Raw genomic sequence first — 12046 nt, 5'->3', positions numbered from 1 at the left:
ATAACAGGACTTCTGTTTCACCGCCGTCGCCGCGGCACAAAGGAAAACAACAGGAGAGCACCGCTACATCCTCCTTAGGAGGCTGACAACAGGCTGCCAGAAGGTCAATACAGATGCTAATTAGGAGAGCCCTCACGCAGTCTGGGCCAAGGAAACTTGAGTAAAACTTTGGAGGATTTCGCCACTATCATCACCCTCCAGCAAAGCTGCCGGCTGTGTTTACAGGTGGAGGGTCGACAGACACATCATTGTGTATCGCGTGTGTATCTCGGTGAGGAGAGATTCCACCTCTCCTTTGTTTTGTGCTCTGCGCTCAGTCAGCCTGGCGCCCTGTGGTATTTAAATGTTAAACTGCACCAGGTGGCGGTCTTTTTGCAAGAACAATAGAGGCACAGTTGCCAAACTTCTAGAAAGTTTTAAAAATATCAGCCTTTAATTCTCATATATATATATATATATTGGCAGCAGGGCTGAGCGCCTGGCTCAGCATTGGCTGCAAAGCTTGGCAGTGACTGTATTTGTGGGAGCAGCTGCTATTCTTATCTGTTGTTGGGCAAATGGTAAATAAATGAGGATGTCACAGTCCTGAGGAGAGATTCACGCGCTCACCTCTGCGACGTTTCGTGTAGGGAGAGAGGGAACATTCACAGCAGGAAATCATCAAAAATTCACTTAAATTTGTGTGGCGAACCATCAGTGAGGCGGAACTGAGGCAGCGTAACATGACGGAGGCCCAGAGAATCGCAAATGATCCTCTTTAGCTCATCTTATCTTCATGCCCTCCCAACTCCAAGCATCAGCCACGTACCTACCATCTGTCTGTCTGGCTTCTCAGGAGCAGCCCCGGGTGTCTTCTCCAGAGCAGGAAGGACATCGTAGGCCCCGGGGCCCGGAACCTCTGACACCACCTCCTCAAAACGCTTGGAGCGGTTCTGGAGACTGCAGCCGCCGCGGATGTTCAGCTGAAGGAACAACAGGCATCCTCAAGCAGTCTGACATGAATGAAAATATATGCCTTTCTTTATTCTGCAAGACACAGATGTTATTGTACATACTAAGCACCAAAATCCACATTCTACTAGTAGAGTGAGGACATTTTAGGAATTGAGAACATTCTGGCTGGTTATAACAAGATCAAAGGACTGTCAGACGGTTAAAACATGGTTACAATTGGGTTTAGGTGTGGTTGAGGTCAGGGGATTAGCTATGTTGGTTTAGAGTTAGGAGCTGGGGAATGGATTAATGTATATGAAAGTCCTCACAAGTATAGAATTACAAGTGTGTGTGTGTGTGTGTGTGTGTGTGTGTGTGTGTGTGTGTGTGTGTGTGTGTGTTACCTTGACAGGTGTAGAGTCATACTGTCCAGGTCCTGGAAGCATCTCACTGGACTCATCGAACACCGACGGTCTGTTGCTCATGGACAGAAATGGCGCATAACCTCCCAAAATAATTAAAAAGTTGTGGTTTGGTATTATTGCGTTCATCAATATCACACCGTGGTGCCATTTATTCTCGACGTTCTTTAAAAAGGGGTGTTATCTCTGCTTCTCACCGGGTATCTTGGAGACGTGCCGGGTGACGTCGTAAGAACCGGGTCCGACAGCAGACGAGGTGCTGCCTGTGGGCCCGAACGTCGCTCTTGGGGCTCGGTCATACATTTCTTTTTCTTTTCTAACTTCTCAGGACTTCTGCTTGGAAGGAAAGACGAGTTCAACGCAGCGCGGAGGTTCTGGATGGTCGTTGGAGCGCATCGTTCCCGCAATAATGGAGCAGGAGTTGTCCTTCAAAGTGTTTCTGCGCCTTGTTGCGTGGTTACCGCATGATTACACAATCAGTGCTGTGGGGCAACGCCGCAGAATGTAGAAAGATTTTTAAAACGGCGACAAACTTTCAGTGCAACCATGGTTCAATTCTACCATCTAGTGGATGCTTCTCAACGGTTAAATAAGTGGTTGTTAGTGGTTATTAAAAGGGAACGTCTACTAATACTCCTGTTCACATGACTAAACATGTATCATCAATAATTATTTTTTAACCCCCTGTTCCAACACTGGGTCTGGTGGCAGCGTTTTTGTCGCCACTGCGGTTCATTATTTGTAATCTTGACCCACTTCTCTCTGCACCATTAGTCTGTCCTACAATATACTGGAGATTTGGATAATGAGAACTCAGGGGAATGTCATCAAAGTAACAAGTGCCTCTCCTGAACAGCAGTGAACTGCATCTTTATTTGGACATGCTGCATCTCATTCGCATGAGGTGCCTCCTGCATACTGCTGTTTGATTTGACAAATGTTAATACACCCCAGGAGGATGGCTTCATCACAAACGAGCCATCGGCAGCAATAGAGCAAGACATAAAAACAAAACCTAACAACTAAGCATAACATTGCCAGAAAATATATAATTTATTACATGTTTGCCGGGGCTTGTCACTATATTGGGTTTGGTTTAAATGTGCAATAGGTCTGAAAGGGCCAGTCCGTCACTTACAGTCACTTACAAATTCCTTCTGTTCTAGTTCTAGCAATATTTAGAAGTATGCTTAGTCCAATGACAATCGAACAAAACAGCTCTAACATCCTAAATATGTCAAATATTCAGATATTCTCTCAAGTGAACAGATTCAAATCCCATAAACCCTGCAGAGGACATCAGCGAGCAACAAAGCGCCTCTGCGTCCTTAAATTTACAAAAATTCAAATGATGCCTTCACGTGTCACCGGAAATATATCTTTATCGATTGGACTGACGCGAGTGGTTTTGTCAGATGGTGATAAATAATAAAAGAAAGTTAATAAGTAAATAAAGTTTAACGTCGTAAACCGTGGCAAGTTGTATTTGTTGACATATAGGTGTTAGTGTTAGCATTTTTTAATGCATAAAAGATATATCTAAGAAATATCTAAGTTAAAATGTGTTGTCATGTGTTGCTTATTTCTAGTCGCCACAATAAATAGTAATTGTCATTCATTTGGTTGGAGTTATACAGATTAAACAATAGTGATCAAAAGAATCTATTGCCCTTTATTATGTAACTTACTACAATAAATATTCACTACACGTGTATTGCGAAAACGAGGCGCAGTGAACGCACCACGGTCAATCGCGCAGTACCTCAGCCTGTAAACGCCAGCAAGGTGTCTCCTGCGGCAGCTAATATTGTTTATGCTTACACTCTCCTCCATCTGTTCTCATACATTCCTGCTTGACATCTTGGGACATTAGATATAATGAAGGGAATCAAGTATTTCATCGTGTTTTTGGTGCTCTCTGCGTCTCTGATGTGCACATCCGAAGCAGCAAGGAGCCGGACCAGCAACCAGAACAGCTTCCGACGGGCAGCTAATGGCATTTACCAGACTCTGAGCAGTGTTTTCGGGGAAGACAACATTAAAGGCTTATACAAGGTAAGACACGAGCTTGTATTTCCCAACGTTATAATTCTGGCTCGGAGAAACCAGCACGTTAGGCGGTCAATGGTTAATGGCGGAAAGGGAACCAGCTCAGGCCCGACCATCAATTTAACGGATGCCATTTTGGGTTATCGGGTTTATCCAGCTTCAAATGATATATCGACGTGGGTCATTCAACACAGTGGTTACTTTTCCCCGACATAACCTTGGAGATGTCGCTAAACGGCGGTCATTCGTTGTTAGCATGTGTAGCATCGGTGCACCGATGCAAATAGGCGCCGCTGGTCCAGCCAGTGTGTAGACCTAAAAAGACACGTTTTCTCAGGAAAACCACAAACTATGTTCATTTCTATGCACTCGACATCTGTCTTAGCTTGGACTTCCTCGTTGTGAGGCCGGTTGCTCTTCCTTCATTTTGAAACCAGGTCACATCCTTCCGAAACGCGTCGCCGATGACGTCATAAATGCGCGAAGTTTAATGGCTTTATTATTGTGATGGAACCTAAAGCAACCCGTAAAAGCAATTAATCAATGTTTTATATATTTTCTGTATAGTTTTTCTCCAAAACGACAGACCGGTTTGTCCACGGAGTCGACTCTTTTCTGGACACCGTCTGGAAGATCTGGTCCGACTTACTGGATGTTATGGGCATCGATTGTAAGTTTTAAAGTTGATGTCGAAATGTACAGTGACTTAACATGTATTAACTTTCTTCCCATGTGCTCTCCATAGCCTCAAACCTCAGCCACTACTTCAGCCTCGCGTCTCTCACCAACTCTCCTGCACGGTTCCTGCTCCTTGCTGCCGCCCTGTTCCTGGCCTACTGGTTCTTCTCCATGTTTCTGGGGGGCTTCTTTTACCTGTTGCACGTCCTGTTCGGCCGCTTCTTCTGGCTTGCCCGGGTCACCATCTTTGCCCTGTCTTGCTTGTACATCCTGCAGAAGTTTGAGGGTGACCCTGAGCGTGCTGTGCTGCCGTTGTGCTTCATCATGGCCGTCTACTTCATCACTGGACCCGTGGGGGCGTACTGGCGCCGAGGAGGTGGGTCGGGTTCTCTAGAAGAGAAAATTGACCACCTGGACACTCAGATCAGGCTGCTTAATATCAGGCTGAGCCGCGTCATTGACAGCCTGGAGCGTCCTGGAGATCAGTAGGTGACAAGCAGGAGGGCGGGGTTAATACAAGGGGGAGGGGTTTGTGTAAGGGGGAGGGGTTAATACTACTGCAGTGATGTCAGAATCCTCTCACCTGCACACAGCAACACAACTACTGGGTATTTACAACTGTATCAAAGAGGGGAAACAGATTTTAAAATGGTATTTGAACTGCTTGGGCCAATTTTTAGTTTATCCCAGGATCTTCTTGGCAAAAATCAACCAAATGTTTTCTTGTTTCCTCCTGAAGTTTTCCAGCATTTTTGCAGAGATGTCCGTGGTTTTCTAAATGTCACAAATGCTCGTACACAAATATTTTTGCCCCTTTTGAAACCGTTTAAAATGGGAGAAGGGTTAGGTGTCTAATGCAGGGGACCAGCGTGACCACTGTATTTCTATCCATTGTGTCAGAATTCCCCATCTCTTTGGGTGGGCCTTCAGCTGCGAGGCTGATTGATTCCGTTTTCCACGTCGTGATTTCAGTTGTTTGAACGGAAGCATGAGCAGACTGCAGCCGACCTGCCGCGCACAGCAGCATGTGTAGATGGATTTATTTGCGTCACTTTCAAGATTGTGAAGTGGAGGTGATGAAAGCCACACTCAGCTGTGAAGAAAAGGCCGAAATATCTCAGGGATTCAGCCGAGACACACACACACAAACGGAATATTTTAAACTCTTTACTTCAGCTTGTCAGATGTAGTGTTATGCTGCTCTATGGAGCAGGTTTAACATGCTTGTTAAGGGATTCTGCTCTGGAAAGTGAACTGTGGGTTTAACATTGCAATACTGAGACTTACAGGCAAATTATAACTGATATTGGTTTGGTTCAAGCTTGAAATGGTATTTATTGAAGGTTTTGTTGCGACGGGATCGCGGTCCACATCTAAACCTAAAATCAGTTGAAATTGGGACCAGTGCCTTCGACCGGGTGGCAAATCCGCGCTCGTGGCTGTTGGCAGAGTCGTTTCCTTCCCGTTGGCGCTCCATCTCCATGGTTGAAGGCGTAGGAGAAGCTGACCTGTGCATCAGTTCCAGTCTCACTTTCTTTGCATCATTTGACCCAGTGAAGAAAGCTCCCCCTCCTCCACAGAATATATAAACTAAGGATGCTCTTGCATGTTTTGACGCATTCACGTTTTTCAGTATTGTGGTAGAGAATCGCTCTGAAATGTTCGGTGTGTTGTGATGAATCTATCAAGGATTTGTGAGTCTTAATTTAATCCGTTCTGATTAATTGCACTGTGAATGACGACAGGACTAAAAACATTGACATTGAAATTTTTCTTCTGATGTCTTAAAGGTGCAACCTTTATTATTACTATTATTTTTTTATATGATTTGAGTCGGCGCTGATGCGAGCGTGTGCTGTGTGACGTAGTTGTGACTTCTCTTTGATCGTTTATGAAGAAGTTTTAAATCATGTGATGTTAAAGGAAATTTGCTCTCCGGGACTTTGCAGGTACTGAAAACTTGAAATTGAATAAATTAAAACACTAGCAGCCATTTCTGGAGAAATAAAACAGACAACCAGATTGTGATCAGATGGGATCTGTGATATTTTTAGTGGATCTTAGTGTCAGGACTGGATTAAATGATCAATTCAGCTCATTTATTACATTAATGCTCTGTGTCCCCTGTATTCTTCTCATTTCCATATAGCCAATTCAAAATCAGTAATATCTATTTTTCTTTAAAGAAGCTTTTTATGTTTGAATGATGGTTGTTTTTTTACTTTTTTTTTTAAAGAAAACATGGCAACTACTGCTGTTTTTATTGTCTGTACATGGATAATGTTTTTGTTTTTCATGTCAGGTGAAAATGAGGTCATGTTCTAAATAAACAAAACACATTATGACAAATTGTTCACATTTGATCATTTTATTATTATCAATGTTAATGCAGTGCGGTCAAAATGTTTCATATTTTAGATGGCGGCTTTATGCTAAAATAAAATATTTTCTGCTGGGTTTATACCCAACACAAGAAATGTTTGCAAGTATTAAAAATAACTAAGTTATTACATTGACATATCCCTGCCCTTTGCTGTGACATTTAAAATTGAGGCTCGTCTGTTTCTCGCCTGAATGAGCTTCATTCACAGTTACGCGTTTCTACCACTAGGTGGTGCTATAATGGACTTATACCGGGAGCGTTTTCGGTGGGATTGAATCAATTGTGGAATGTGACAATAAGTGTGAGACGGGGCTCAGAGAGTTACCTGCACCATGCATAGTGAAACAAATATATACATATCATATATAGTGGATCCTCTAAAGGTGCTTAAAAACATCCTAATTGGTGCCTTTTTTTTAAGTAAACATATACAGGGGTTCAGTAGGAGTTCACCTACATTTCTCAGTGTGACACCTTAAAGGACATATGCAGCTTTAAATGTCACGTTTTGGGGTTTTTCTTTTTTTTTTTAAAAAAAAAAAAAGGGTTTCACGAGCAGCTTTTGCTCCTAACACATTTATTACCTAACCACAATCTGTTACACTCGAAAGATAAAATTGGCTGCAGTCAAATCCTCACATTTAAGTCTGATCGTCCTGTTGCCTGCTTTATAGTTTCAAATGTAAAAATATGGGCGGAATCTTCAGCATCGTAGCCCAAAGCTACGCAGGTTTAACATCCAGTTTGGTAGATCTCTACAAATGCTGTTTAGGATTTGCTAAAACTGAAATCGTGAACAGGCTCGGCGTCCTGATAATGAGTTAAGGCCATTCATATAAAGATTAGCATCTCTCTGGTTCAAATACAAGATGCCAGTTTAATACCAGGTGTTTTGAAAAGGAAAACGCAAAATTTGAAATGGTTGCAATATGTTGAGTCCAGTTTGTTTTAAATAAAATCAACATAACAAAGAAAATGAATCTGATCCTTTTGCATAGTCAGCTTTAAAACCATTCTGTTCAAATGTGCAGACCAGAATAGTTTGGCCTAAACTGGTTTAGGACGTGTAAATACTGGACATCAGCACTAGTGCCAGGGAAATCCTATAAAAACCATACAAAACAATGCATGGATGCGTATGATGGCACCAGTGCATGTATTCATCGTAGCACGTTATAAAAATATCCCTGTGTTCCTCTTTAATCACACTGATGATAGATTTCATTCTGACTGGTAAAAAACCTGAGGAACAATGAGAAAAGGTGTTTCCGTTTTAATCTAAAGGCCTTCAAACCCGACTGTGATGTCACCATGGTTACGGCCGCAGCAAATCCCATGAACTTGTTTTGCTATTTTAGCTGTGTAGAAGTGGCAGGAACCTGATTCCGGGCTTTGACAGCCAGTCTGGCTGCACCGCGAGGACCGATCACATGACATTCCATTTGTCTTCCAGCTCCTTCGAGGAAAATTGGCCATCTGCTTATTTTGCTGCTGTGATGAACCGTTCTTTAGCACTGACGCTCCCTCTGCCAAGTGTGTGTGCTGCGGGCGCCTAATCTGGCCGGGTCCAGCAGCCGTGGGACGGTGACCCATTCATGGAGGTGAATCACAGTCAGAAGCGCGCCACCACTTTAATATCCAGGCCGACGGTGCCACCTGTGCCAGGGCCTTGAGCCTGGTTTAGAACCGGGCCCAGTTGAATTTGGTGGAGGCCGCAGCTGAAGCTGGCGCACAGCAGGCTGCTGCAGTCAGTGGGAGACAGAGACACCAGTGGGCCGGCACCATCCAGAGGTAACGTGGCTAAACAAACTGGAGAGGTTGAGAGTTACGTTTAAAAAAGGTGTTAATGGGTCTTGGCATGCAGGAGTGTCCAGACCCGGTCCTCAAGGGCTTCGTTCCAGCCGGGATTTCTGCCCCCCCACCTGGTACGGCTGGATTTAGGCTCTCGAGGACCGGATCTGGTGAGGTGTGGGTGGGTGTGTGCGCCACCTGCTGAGTTCTGATCCCAGATTCTGATGGTGCTGTCATGGGAGGACGTCGCGACCCGAACTGTGCCGTCAGCAAGCGCGGGGAGGAAGACGCAGCAGGCCGTGGTCTGCTGGTGACCTCTGTACTCCACAACTTTACAGCCGGGCTGCCGCAGGTCCCAGAGCTGAGAACACACGACCGGACCTCAGAACAGCCTGCTCGTAGCAGAACTCGTTTCAACCTTCCACAACAAGCTCGTTGAGAAGCTGCTTCATATTTAACTCTGACCGACATGTTCTCTAACTCACAGTGTGCTTAGTTATAAAGAAGCACAGAGAATATTGTACTGGCTGGCATTTGTCTGCTGTCGCCATGGCAGCGGTAACAATTCCTCCGCTGTCGGTCTGATTCATTCTCTGAACGAGTGTACAGGAACGTGGCTGAGGGTCTCACCGTGGCCTCACAGCCCTGGCCTCCAAAGCCGTTACTGCTGGATACCAAGTAGTTCCCGTTGGGAGACACGTCGCAGTGGGTCTGGATGTACTGCTTGGCTGGAAAAGTGTTGGTGACCTGCCATGAGCGGCTGTCCCACACCCTGCACACATGCAGGAGGAGACAGTGTGCAGGATGGATTGAGTTAAACTGGCCCCACACATGGCCCCCACTATGGATACCTTTGTTAAAAAAATGTAATTCAATGCACGTTCAAGAGCGCTTTATGGTTAAAATGAGAATAAATAAAAGGTAACTTGTAAAAATGCACATATGCATGTATACGTTATTTGAATTACTGTTATTAGTATCTTAATATAAAGCTAAGCTACATGACAGTGGTACACTACTGTCTGCAATCCAAATCTGTACCATAACACTAATAATAATAATAATCATGATGAGAATTTCATCTGACCTCACACAAGTGTTGTTGCTAGGCTACAGTCAAACTAGCAAGAGTTCATGGTGGTGTACCGTATCATTTTATCCTCAGAGGTCTGGGCTACAGAGGAGCTGCCTGGCACCCAACACACATGAGTGACCTGGACAAAGAGAAGCGATGATCTAAAGATGAAGTGTGCACTTTTTTACGTGGTCACGTACATGAAGCAATTCCTCCAGCTCCATCAAAGCAACACCGACCAGACCAGCTAACTCACCAGGTTTCTGGAAATGTTGCGTCTGTGTTCGCATTTGGCAGATTCGATGTCCCACAGGCACATCCAGTTGTCACGTGAACCGGTGCACAGCTTCCTCCCATCTGCAGAGAACCCAATAAACAGATCCACGTTCACATGGAGCAGATGGCAACACACAACATGATGTCATCGCAATTCAATTTAGGTGTGACTGTGGCAAACGGAGGAAATCTGTGTGTCCGTGTGTACCGGGACTGATAGCGACTCCGTTGACCACTAACTCATGACCGCAGAACTCCTGAATAGGTTCGTCCCCCTGGTTTAAGTCCCACATCAGAACCGTCTTGTCCCTCGATGCGCTGAAGATCCACGTACTTCCTGGGTAACACACCACCTGTCCGATAGTTGGGGGCAGAATTAACAGGGGGAATGTGTCACTGGCCACTCAGACACCTTTATCAGTGCGCACAGGCGTAATATTGACGTTACCTTGGTAACCTCTCGGTTGTGGCCCTGAAAGGACTGACACATCCGGCCTTGTTTCCAGTCATACACGACCACAGCCTGTAGGGACAATGACGCACGCCATAGTCACTGTTTGTGTTTGAACTTTGCTTCTTTAACTTTCACTTTTCCTTTCAAACAGCACAATGGTTGATTTATTATGTGTACTTGTCTTAAAGCCGGAGAGGTTTACCTGGTCACTCCCACCAGAAACGCACAGATCTGGGCTCAGATTTGTCACAGTGTTAATGGACCCTTGATGAGCAGGTTCATACTGCACCACCTGACTGTCAAAGGTGTTATCGGCCTTCTCTCCTTGAGATGCCCTAAACACAAATATTTCAGTGTGAGTCCATATTAGCAAGTGTTGTTGGCCTATGATCTGTGGCTGTTTGTCTTTCTGCAGATCTGCTGTTAAAACCGGCTGGAAATGAACTGAAAAGATTTTTGTTTATAGCGCAAGATTTGAAGATTCAGTTTTTCCGGGAATATCTATACAACGTATTGAATAAAATGTGAAATGAAGTCAAAACAGCCCTGCGAGCACTTTGAAACCCCCCATAAATATTCAGTTCTTCTTGAGAATGTTCAGGTATTGATGTCTACGTTTGTTTTATTCACCTCTTGAAGGAAAGTGATTCCATTGTAGGTGCACAACAGATACCAACCTGCTTACAGGTGGTCAAAGCAGGCCAAAATGGAGGGCGTCCTAATGTTTTCCACAACTGGAGGACTTTTATCAGTCGTATGAACTGTGTTCTGTACTTGCAGGCAGTCGAGGAGCATGCAGGGATGCAGAGGCTGTCTGAACTGTTTTCTCACCTGTACAGGTCAGACCTCTTGCGAAACTTGCTCTGTAGCTTTCCCATATCTGCTGGGAAACAGCACTCGCACTGACAGAGAGGAAAAATCTGTTAAAACAAAACTGTCTCCATGATAAATGTCTGTACTTCCTTTGAGATGAGGTGACTATATAATAGATGTCCAGTTCAAGCCAGGACTATTATTAAGTGTTAAACTGAAGATGTCATTAAAGCACACAAACTGAAGGCTGCCGTTTATTATTGTAACGAATCAAACACTAAAATTCAATTCTTATATATCTGTTATAATAAAAGTTGGCTACACAAGCTTAAACAAGAAAGGGGACTACAAATATAGCAGAAAAGTATTTACATATTTTATATCAAACGCATTAAGCTCATTAATAAAACCAAACAACACCAATAAGAACTCCAATGGTAGACGTTAAGACTCAACTAAAGTTAGATTAAACCTCACACTCTTACGCAAGCGCTACACACACACACACGCACACACGCACGCACGCACACACACACACACAGCCTCGTTATGTGGTATACAATAGACAGGAAGGAGAGAGCGCTGAAATCCTATTAGGGCGACATCATTACTGTCACAAGGAATTAACTTAGTCACCCGAAAACACCTGCTATGAGCTGTCCTACAAGGCATTACGCAACAAACCACAGACCATTTAACCGAAGGCACTAATGAAAATAATTCCTCCGTTTCTACATATGTGAAGCAGAATGTCTTACATGTCACAGGCAGTTCTGATCGCTGAGCGACGCCGAGGCTATCTCGCTAGCATGCTACTTTGGTTAGTCGGTGACGCTAAAATAATGTTCTAACAACCACAAAACACGGACATGCACACGGCTAAAATACGCAAACTCGTAGCTGAAACGTCCGAGAAGCCCGCCCTGTCAGACAGCTGTCCGAAGTGCACTGAAAGCGTAACATTTTTACTCCACGGTCCCATCCCTTCCTCCGTAGCGACCATGGAACGACGCTTTCTCTGGTAACTAGGAGAGTGTCATGTGACACGTGACAGGAAATAAACGATTTATGCTTTACAAAATAAAAGACAAACGTATATTTTGAAACGTTATTTATGTGTACTTTTCCGGTAGTAGTTATACATCAGCACTACTACTATACTACTACTACTA

At 44.2% G+C, this 12046-nt stretch overlaps 3 protein-coding genes across 8 annotated transcripts in view; 1 reads left to right on the top strand and 2 right to left on the bottom strand.

Annotated features, from left to right (window-relative positions):
* The window catches only part of stpg2 (sperm-tail PG-rich repeat containing 2), a 33751-nt gene extending 30627 nt beyond the window's left edge, over positions 1 to 3124 (bottom strand). For all 6 annotated transcript variants that reach the window (XR_008950566.1, XM_057032877.1, XM_057032878.1 and 3 more), the window contains exons 1-3: positions 1553 to 3124; positions 1338 to 1438; positions 813 to 962 (exon numbers count right to left, since the gene is read on the bottom strand). Coding sequence is in view for 5 of the 6 variants with exons in the window: in XM_057032877.1 (XP_056888857.1) it covers positions 813 to 962; positions 1338 to 1438; positions 1553 to 1658 (357 nt within the window). In the remaining variant the exon portion in view is untranslated. The remainder of the gene's footprint in view (positions 1 to 812; positions 963 to 1337; positions 1439 to 1552) is intronic.
* Positions 3093 to 6431, top strand: bri3bp (bri3 binding protein). Its single transcript, XM_057032884.1, has 3 exons — positions 3093 to 3410; positions 3972 to 4074; positions 4150 to 6431. Exons 1-3 carry the CDS (start codon positions 3234 to 3236, stop codon positions 4569 to 4571), a joined length of 702 nt encoding a protein of 233 aa, XP_056888864.1. The 5' UTR covers positions 3093 to 3233; the 3' UTR covers positions 4572 to 6431.
* Positions 6273 to 11891, bottom strand: wdr31 (WD repeat domain 31). The gene is made up of 10 exons (XM_057032883.1): positions 11633 to 11891; positions 10893 to 10963; positions 10264 to 10396; positions 10056 to 10130; positions 9816 to 9960; positions 9588 to 9688; positions 9403 to 9470; positions 8887 to 9028; positions 8455 to 8617; positions 6273 to 8274 (listed from the first exon to the last, which is right to left on the bottom strand). The coding sequence occupies exons 2-10, from the start codon at positions 10937 to 10939 to the stop codon at positions 8078 to 8080; spliced, it is 1071 nt and encodes a 356-aa protein (XP_056888863.1). The 5' UTR covers positions 10940 to 10963; positions 11633 to 11891; the 3' UTR covers positions 6273 to 8077.
* Positions 11892 to 12046: the final 155 nt, after the last annotated feature.

This window comes from Takifugu flavidus, chromosome 5, assembly GCF_003711565.1.
Source record: "Takifugu flavidus isolate HTHZ2018 chromosome 5, ASM371156v2, whole genome shotgun sequence".
Lineage (NCBI taxonomy): Eukaryota > Metazoa > Chordata > Actinopteri > Tetraodontiformes > Tetraodontidae > Takifugu > Takifugu flavidus.
Note: the sequence above shows the minus strand (reverse complement) of the source record. Positions and strands in the feature narration are given on the sequence as shown.